The sequence below is a fragment of the Leptonotus elevatus genome, chromosome 1 (genome assembly GCF_054856555.1).
Source record: "Leptonotus elevatus isolate MCC_2025b chromosome 1, RoL_Lele_1.0, whole genome shotgun sequence".
In the NCBI taxonomy this organism is placed as follows: domain Eukaryota; kingdom Metazoa; phylum Chordata; class Actinopteri; order Syngnathiformes; family Syngnathidae; genus Leptonotus; species Leptonotus elevatus.
This window is the reverse complement of record NC_141239.1, coordinates 44,888,287-44,898,544: the sequence shown is the minus strand read 5'-3', so window position 1 is coordinate 44,898,544 and position 10,258 is coordinate 44,888,287. Positions and strand designations below refer to the sequence as shown.

At 41.9% G+C, this 10,258-nt stretch overlaps 1 protein-coding gene across 1 annotated transcript; it reads left to right on the top strand.

Moving 5' to 3' along the window:
* Window positions 1-2,747: 2,747 nt before the first annotated feature.
* Window positions 2,748-9,126, top strand: wfikkn2a (info WAP, follistatin/kazal, immunoglobulin, kunitz and netrin domain containing 2a). Its single transcript, XM_086077299.1, has 3 exons — window positions 2,748-3,219; window positions 5,194-5,510; window positions 7,003-9,126. The coding sequence occupies exons 1-3, from the start codon at window positions 3,013-3,015 to the stop codon at window positions 8,201-8,203; spliced, it is 1,725 nt and encodes a 574-aa protein (XP_085933425.1). The 5' UTR covers window positions 2,748-3,012; the 3' UTR covers window positions 8,204-9,126.
* The last annotated feature ends 1,132 nt before the right edge of the window (window positions 9,127-10,258 follow it).

The following is a 10,258-nucleotide window of genomic DNA, read 5'->3' as shown; positions in this document are numbered from 1 at the left end:
AATTTTGTGTCACAATAAAAATTAGTAATGGCGCCCAAAAATGTAGAACCTTTAGCCGTCACTTTCGTCAAAAGAAGCAGGAATTCAGCAGTTGACATTTTCGTGCAATTTTCTACTCGACATGTGATATTTACCATAATTTTGACACCACTTGAAGGTAGCATAACAATTGGCCCCATGTGGCTGATGCCAGAGTGCAGCCATCTTGCGTTGCCACTGTTCCTGACAACTTCTGTTCTTTTATTTTATTTTGCTGAAAACACTTATCAATGCATGTTACTTACTTCCAGGGGTTAGGTTTACATTTAATAGCCCTTTTTTTCTGATGGGCCTTCATTTCATTTGATTGTTGATCATTCTGATGATATTATACCTCCGAGGGCTACTCAAAGATTCATCTGCATAATACCTTATGAGCAAAGATTTATAATCGCGTTCATCTTACCGATGAAATGAAAGCACTTATTTTAGACTTATTGGTACACACAGGGCATTTTCATCGTAGAGACAGAAAATAATGTGAAAACGCAGTAGATAATTCAATGTCTTCAAACTTGGCGTGCTTAGCAAGAGGCATCGCAAAATGGCTGCAGGTGGATTCACTTCTCGCTTTGGTGTGCATGTGGCATTGTTAATCCATACAGGACTTCCCGTTTGGAAAGTGTGCCACCATGGGCAACAGTACAATTGCACCCAATAAATGAGTTAGACCAAAATAGTAAAAAAAAAAAAATCTGCAAAACCAGCATTGGATACAGTTTTACTGCATTACCATTGTTGACGATTGTTCATCAAATATATTGGGCCTCGTCGTAATTTGCTAGTATACATACTGTAATAGAGAATAGCCTACATTTCATCGGTCACAAATGCACGTACACATGGATGTCTGGGGTATTTTGTGTCTAGACTCACGGTAAGGAATCAGCTTAGGGCCCCATTATGGCTGGACATGTTTGTTCTGGGGTGGGACACTCATAAATGAGCTTAACATGAACAGCCCCTCATTGTTTTAAAGCAGCTCTACCAGTCACCCATGTCTCCGCACCTCAGTTTACGTGGTCGCTCCTAAGAGTATTTAAAAAATGGAGAGACGACATCACTCACAGGTGCTGTACTTTTTTTGCTGCGCTTAGAGTTGGACTATGACCCTTGGTGTCGTTTGTGGTACCTCTCGAGAAAGCGTAAACCACATGACCTAAATACATGAACAACTCAAAAATACTGTTGCTTTCTGAAATTAAAGAAATCTTCAAGTGATATGGATGGATGGATAGGAGGGAAATGGCTAATTGGGCCCAATTTGGACTTTTTCACCTAGGGGTGTGCTCAATTTGTTGCCAGCTCTTCAGGCACAAATGACTTTGAAGGCAGAATTTAGGGTGCTTTCCAAGCGCTTTTGCAGCCTCAGTGTTGTCTATGTTGGGAATGTGGGCTCTCTGAGGTGAGGGTGTGTAAAGGAGCAAATAGGAAAATATACCCCTCTAATTGAAAACATCACCACATACTGTGTATGCATGTGCAAGCAAGATATTGAAGAAGGAAACACTGCAAATTGGCATTATGGGAAATAATGTTTATCTGATTACATGGTGTGAGCTCAATGCATGTATGCGTGTGTGTCTGAAATGTTCATAGACCAGACTGAGACTACGGGTCTAGCCTGGAACACGTTGGGCCTCTTTGGGCTCAGCAGGGACCCAGCTTGGGAAGCACAGACTCCATTCACATATGCGGACACGCACACACACACAAAAACAAGGTTGACTTTTTATGTTCCCTAAAAGGCAGACTGGCTTTTGAGGTCAGCAAACATGATTTAGTTGAGCTGTGTTCCTAACCGAACGACTTGTCTCCAATTAGAAAACCAGCAATGTTCTTTGATGGGAACAAGCCAGTTCTTCACAGAAGGACATTAAATATTTTGTTTTGTTTTGTTTGATACTTAATAACTTTATATTTCTTGGACGAGTTGTCAAATAACACATTTAGTGTGTAATCTTAATGAAATATACTACATGTGTTTGATTTTTTTTCTTTAAAAATTTTTTTTTTAAATAACAGCTGTATGCAAATTATATTAAAGCCAAGCGTGAACTAAAATTTGGATTTGGTACTTCAGAGATCCATCCTTCTGATAAGGTCAAATGCATATTTCTGGAAGTAAAATCCACGGAGAAAGGGACTAACAAATAACAGTTGGGTCACTGAGTGTGAGCAAAAGTGGTCTTTGAATAAAGAGACTTGTAACACAGGACAACCACCAAACAACTTGTTTGAAACAAGGTTGTCCAATCAAGTACAAAGTGAGCAGCATAGTTGAGGATCACTACAGCCTGCAAAAAAGTACGTTAGCGCCACCTTCCGGAGCGAAAGGAGATGAATGAATGAGCCGAGCATTCATAGTACTGTACATAAATATGAAGCTAAACCTTGTAAAATATACAGTTTGGGAGGTGAGTTAGTTATTTTAAGCACGTATATATATATAAAAAATAATAATGTATTAGCCAAATCGAGTTTGTTTATTTTTGGCATTACAGTGACGTCATTTCGAAGGAGACACTTTTATTACCACCTAACGTAAAGAACATATCAGTCCATGTCATTCTTGTTCGCACGCTAAGGGTTAAAGCGTCCAGTGTGCGCGCAGGTGCCTCGCCACTGTGAGCGTGGAGCAGCAGCGTCTGCAAACGTGCTGAATTAAGTTGATCCCAACTGTAAGTCAGTCGGCTCTTTGCCGCCCCAGTGGACGAGGCACAGTAATTGATGGAGCTGGACCTTTGAGTAGTTTGCACGCAGCAACGCTAATCTCTCTGCATGCGATATTGGACGTATAGTGAGGGTGGATGAGTGACTAATTGAGCTCATAGCCCCCGCTTTGTAGGCTACTATTGGACAGTTACTGGTTTTCATATACTTTCAGGACTTTCATTTTCTCTTCTCCTCTTCCCGTGGGATTTATTCTTCGGTTCTTCTAAGAGTTTAATCTGCCGCGCTGTTACGCACGCTATGTGGTGGATGCTGTTTCCGCGATGGATTTGGTTTCTTCTGGGACATTTGTACACTTTTCTGCTCTACCTGGACAGCGTGGGGGCGATGCCGATGTCAGTGGCGAAGGTGGTGTACTCTCACGCGGGTCTGTGCCCCAACGAGCTGAACCCCAACCTGTGGGTGGATGCTATGAGTACCTGCATCCGCGAGTGTGAATCTGACCAGGTGGGTTCTCATCTGTCGCATTTCATGAAGTCCACTTAAACGATAGAAGATGTGTATCACAAAGTCTGCTTTGACAATAATGTTCATGCTAAATATAATATATTGTATATTAGAGCTGTCAAAATATATATATATATATATTTTTTTAGTCAATCACATCTTAGAATTTTGATTAATCACAATTACTTAATTAAAAAGGCTTTTTATCAATATTTAATTATTTCTACATTTAATGTTATGAGGACATCTTCAACATTTTTGATCCACTGCACATCTCATCCTCCTCTTTTTCTAATTAGTGAATTAGGCTACTTGCATAATTTAAAATAGAAAAAAATTTAGCCCAATATTTTGACATGAAGAAATATTCTGAATGTCGTACGCAAACATTTATTAAACACTACTTTAATGCATGTAGTTATATTTATTGCTCAAACACAACCTATGCTACCTTTATTGTAACTATCCACTGTCAAGCTAAAGGATACAGTCAAAATTCATAGTGTGATTAATCTGCATTAATACAGTAATTTATTGTGATTAATCAGTAACTGACATCACTAACACATATATATATATATATATGTACATACATATATATATATATATATATATATATATATATATACACACACATACATATATATATACATATATATATATATATACACACACATACATACACACAAACACGCGCACACACGAAACAGTTCTCATCATGGTGCCGTAAAAATAGCATTACCCAGAGTTAATTGTGGAGCAGGCTCATGGAAAATGTAACATTTAAGTCCATGAGGTGTAACACCTCATTAGTTACTTGTTTACATGGATATCAAATCTGTGTAAACTGTATACAGCAGAAGAAGAAGAAAATCGAAACGCATTAAGTTAAAGTAATCTTTGTGAACATGAACATAAGCCCATGTGAGTTTAGAGAGACGAGGCACACCCTGAAGTGGTCAATATCATCAAACTTGTCAAACTCAAGGCACACTTAGACAAACAGCCATTCACACTCACATTCACACCTTTGGTCAATTTTGAGTTTTCAATGAACCTACAGTAATGTGCATGTTTTTGGAGTGGGAGGAAGCCAGAGTACTCACGCAAAGGATGGGGAGAACATGCAAACCCACAATCTCTCGACTGTGAGGCCAACATGCCGCCACTTGTTCATCGTGCTGCCCTGAATAAGTCGCGTTCCGTCCATCCATTTTCTTTTTTTTTGAGAGAGCTCAGTATTGTTCATTCGCTAATTTTTCCGATTCGACATGTCATCATCATTGCTCTCTCACTCTTTTTTGTGTGTGTACATTTTTATTTTGTATGTGCGTGTGTATGTGTGTGTGCATGTGTGCGTGCGTGTGAGTGTGTACTCATTAATTCACCTAAAACCTATTAAAAATCCCATACCGTTCACCTAAACCAAATACGTCAGAATCCAGCAGTCGCGAAATTGTCAGGAGACCCGAGGAAGGATCAAAGAAAAGAAAGGAAAGGGAAAAACAGCACCGACCAGACATCACCTACTACCCACCGGGTTACCACCATCCATCCATTTTCTATACTGCTTATTCTCATCAGTGTCAATGAATCTATTTTTTTATGTGGGGGAAAACCACAGATTACCCAAAGAAAACCCATGTTGGCATGGGTAGAACATGCAAACTTGGAAGAAATGAGCTAAGATTGAAATGAGCACAGATTGGAACCCAGAACCTTCCGACTGCGTGGCAAGCATACTAACCTGCAACCTACAAAAATTTCCATTCATTTCAGGGAAAGATGACTTGAATGCACCACTGCATTCCTATCTGTATAAAGGTGGCTGCCCTTGTATTAAATATAAGATTGTGCAGGTTTGGATATTGGCCGAGGACAGTTTCTCAAAGTAGGCTAAATGAATAATACTTCGACTGACCAGTTACGGACTCTGTGATATGGGTTGCAGAAATGTTGTCATCCTCTTTCCAGGACTGCGAGACCTTTGAGAAGTGCTGCCTCAATGTATGCGGAAACAAGAGCTGCGTGGCAGCACGCTACATTGACATCAAGGGCAACAAGGGGCCCATTGGAATGCCCAAAGGAGCCACCTGTGACAAGTTCATGTGCTCCCAGCAAGGTTCCGAGTGTGACATCTGGGACGGGCAGCCTGTGTGTAAGTGCCGGGACCGCTGCGAGCGAGAGCCCCACTTCACGTGCGCGTCTGACGGCATGACTTACTATAACAAGTGTTACATGGACGCAGAGGCGTGCTCCAAGGGTATCTCTATCTCTGAGGTCACCTGCAGGTAACATGTTAAGTATTTTCAATCTTTTCAAATTGCTTTTGCATTGGTGAGGTAATGTCTGCAAGATTTTTGTGTGCGCATGTGTGTTGAATTTACTACAAAGAAACTAGGCCATAGCCACAATATGTTAGTATTAGCATCACCTTGTATGATTGAATGAAATTCTTTATGTTAATAGTATCAATGTATAAAATTAGAGTAAAATATTACTCAAAGTATTTTTAGTGTGTATGAGAGAATTTGCCTATCCTACGACAGCGTATTAGGGCCACGTATATTTTATTGTATTAATTTTTTTGGGGGGTGGGGGGATATTCAGAGAAAAAAATTCGCAAATTTGCCACTTTATAAAGTGACAAATTTGCGAGAAAAAACTCAGAAACTTATGACAAATACACGTAGCATAGCTATAGTCTAATGTGAGTATTCGTTGGTGGTTAATGGGACACAAAATTAAAAGGCAGGATGGAGACGGATTCATTCTTAAATTTAAACTTTACTCGTCATTCACCGCAGCTAGAGCGACAACACTTCCTGATCCCCTGATCAGCTGACTAACACTAACCAATCAGCAGCTAGCATACTTTAGGTAAATGCAAGTGAATGACGCTAAAGCAATTACTAAATCCTTATTTGAAAACCCGATCGAAAAGTATTGGCACAAACATCCGAGTAGTACGCTGTGTGTATTTGTCTTAAGTTTCTGAGTTATTTTCTCGCAAATCTGCCACTTTGTAAAGTTGCAAATTTGCCCCCACCCTCAAAAAAATATATATATACGTGGCACTAATACGCCATCGTACCATCCCATGAAAAAAAATGTATTAAAGATTTGTCACTCATAAATTCTAAGTACATTTTGCAAGGAGATATTTTGACAAAATTTTACTAGTTTATTTAAAAACAAAATAAAAATAACTTACACAAGGGTTGAGGAACGAACTCATGACCCTTAGCTTGGGAGACTGCCGCTGTACCACCTGAGCTATGCCACTCCTAAGTAACTTTAAAAAAAAATATATATATATATTTTACTGTCTTCCAAGTGTAAATTTCACTCTGTTTAGAGTTACTGCTAGAGTTACTCTACGGAATTTACTGTGTAGAATTTGGATCGGGGCAGTTTTACACACAAAAACAGTGTCACAAAGTGGTGGATTGTAAAAATTCCATAGTTGCCGGTACTGTATTATCACTGTAAAACCATCAAGACCAGGCTGTGTTCATTTTTGTGGTTTTTGACAATATTGTCATCGGGGTTGGGGAATCCAGGTCCAGAAAGTAAAAACCCTGCCACAGACTGGCTTTAGCCACACCAGGGGCTTCTACTCAACTGGCAGGTAAACAAGCTTGTCACTGTATGTTGAGTAGAAGCACCTGTGGCTAAAGCCAAACTGTTTCAGGGTTTTTACATTTTGGACCTGAACTCCCCAACCCTGGTTGTCATTTGTCTGAGAACTCCCGTTTTACTCGATCCTCAACTCTCCTACAGGTACCACCTGACATGGCCAAACACCAGTCCAATCCCAGCCGAAACAACTCTCCATCCGACCACAGCTCTTCAGACCACCCTGCCATCTGACATCCAGACCCCCACCATCCACAGCAGCCCCACTCAGCAGGCTGTGTTTGTGGGTGAGACAGCCAGCTTCCTGTGCGAGGTGACCGGGAAGCCGCAACCGGAAATCACCTGGGAGAAACAGCTGAAGGGCAAAGACAACATCATCATGCGACCCAATCACGTCCGAGGGAACGTCGTGGTCACCAACATTGGCCAGCTTGTCATTTACAATGCACAGCTTCAAGATGCTGGGATCTATACGTGCACGGCCAAAAACGTGGGAGGAATTGTATCTTCCCACTTCCCTTTGGCTGTTATCAAGCGAGAGGCTCGGGGGAAGGAAGCCGAAGGAAACAAAACCAATCTGCCTTTCCCACCTGCAGAGTGCTTAAAAAGTCCAGACACCGATGACTGCGGAGAGGAAACCATAAGCTGGTACTACGAATCAAGCCGGAACAACTGCTTCACTTTCACTTACAGCCAGTGCAATAAGAACTGGAACCATTTTGAAACCTACGATACCTGCATGCTGTCATGTGGGGGGGAATTGGCAGCTCCCTGTAGCCTGCCCAGCCTTCAGGGACCATGCAAGGCCTACGAACATCGATGGGCCTACAGCAACGCCCTCAAGAAGTGCCAGTCTTTCGTCTACGGAGGCTGCGGCAGCAACGAGAACAACTTTGAGTCCAAGGAAGCCTGCGACGGGATGTGCCCCTTTCCCAAGAACCACAACTGCAAGGCGTGCAAGCCTCGAAGTAAGATGGTGGCCAGCTTCTGCAGGAGCGACTTTGTCATCCTGGCACGGGTCACCGAGCTGACGGAAGAGCAGGAGTCGGGTCATGCTCTGATGACGGTGGAGGAGATCCTGAAGGATGAGAAGATGGGTCTCAAGTTCTTTGGCAAAGAACCCTTAGAGGTAACTCTCCTGAATATGGACTGGAACTGCCCTTGCCCAAACATCACCGTCGCTGAGAGTCAGCTCATCATCATGGGGGAGGTTCACAATGGGATGGCCGTGCTGCAGCCGGACAGCTTCGTAGGCTCCTCCAGCGCCCGTAAGGTCCGTAAGCTTCGAGAGATTTCCAACAAGAGGAGCTGCAGCTTATTTAAGGAGTTGCCTGGCACCCAGTAGGGTCAAAATGACACTTCTTACAGAATCGAATCATAAAATTTAAGACTGAAAAGCAGATCAAATCCCAGCTGGTGTTCAAGGTAATTCAAATGATGTTGGTTATATTGTACTCAAACTGGCATTAGAGCCCCTTTTTAATATTAGCATCATAATTCTATGTGTTGTTCTGTATTTGTGGCCAGTTTACAACACGGTGGGCTATATCAGTATTGGGACAGAGCCAGAAGAGTGAAGGTTTGGAGAATGGTGTGCAAGGAAGTTAGCATACCTGTTAAGTATTTAGGAGAAAAACAGTTGCAGCGAGAACAGGCGTCCGCCATTGACGGACGGAGAAGGTTGCTACAGGCCTGGTTATTGATGATTACATTGACGGACAAAAACCCACTTCTGGCAATGCTTTGTTCAACAAAACGGGCGGATTGACGGTTTGACAGACCTTCCGTCAATATTGACGGAATGCGCACCTCTGGATAGAAGAGTTCAAACGAAGGCGACCACGCCCCTTTTTGCCAAAAATATAAACATTTGGCGGGCCGTAGCTCCCAACCCCCTGCTCCGATTGACCTCGAATTTGAGATTTAGTGTTGTGCCATCACGATCAACAAGTACAACAAGTTTAATTAAAATCCTAATCTGTTGGTTAAAATTCATAGTTTTATTTGTGGTCGATTTGAAATGGAACGACACTGGCCTAAACGACGCCTCAGTTTTATCTACCAGAATCAATAAGCTCTATGGTTCATTTTAGTGTGAAATCATTTACAATACACAATATGTATGTGAACTACTCTATATTTATTTTTCTCTTTTATTTCTTATAGAGCAGTGGATACACTATATACATAGACAGAATGTATCGCTCAAGTACACATTATTGTCCATTCATATGGAACGCTATATGAATAAAGATGATTTATAAGATATTACAGACATGAATGATTTTTCCTGATGTTTCTTGTCAGCTTGCTTGTGAAGGCAGTTCACAAACCGGGCCTTGTCTGGCCTCTATATCTGAAGCGGGTCACATTCCAGCCCAGCTGTGGAGGCCTGTGGAGCTGTGTTGTGTCTGGGTTTGGGGGCCCTCACATTGCACACACCCCACTGGCCATCCTTTGCCCTTGTGCGGCCCCTTTCATGTGTAAGAGGCCGGGGTGAAGGGGAAGAGGAGGCGGAGGAGCTGGAAAAAAAGGATGTTGGGTGATTCACTCTCTTTGGCCCACATCTATAATAATAGAAAGGAATGGATCAGAGTAACTCCAGAAGGATATTGCATCTGACTGTTGGGTTTAATCTTGAGCCAAAACGTTGTTGAGGAACAGATTAGTTCATTATGATGCACCAACAATACAAACGGAAACCAACATAATCTCCCTGTCTCATCTTTAGCAACTGAATGTTTACCCCCTCCTCCCCCATGCCTTCATGTCCCCCACACTCACCCCTCTTCCTCATCCGTCCACCCACTTAGTCCGTCAGAAAGCCAGCCTTCGGCGACGACCTCTGACCCACCTAATGAAAAAGAGGCCACCAAGGAAAAAAGAGCACTTTCAATGAAGCTGTTGACAAGTGACTAGCTAAGCTCCACACAAACCCAACTCCTCACATCACAGCCGGCTGCTGACTTCAGCATCAAGTTCACATAGAGACCACCAGCTAGGCCACCCGCCTGCCAGACAGACCATAATAATGAGCATGACAAGAGCAGACACAATGCCCTCAGTGACACCGTATAGAGGTGGAACTTGGACTTTGATTCATGATATACAATCATCCCAGCCATACTGGCATGAAGCTAGTTACGTGCTCGTTATGTGTCAGCTAAAAATTAGATGGATAAATATCTGTATATATTGCATACATAAAATTTTTTTAAAAAATCAAGGACAGAAATACTTATCAACATAACAGCTTAGAAAAACACTCAATTTGTATGGTTGTCCACTAGGAGGCAGGATTTTACTTCAGATAATAGAATATAAAATGTCTTTGAATTCTGGAATGATCATGATCTGCGTGTTTTACAGCCCATATAGTGTTTATATGACTAGAAACCAA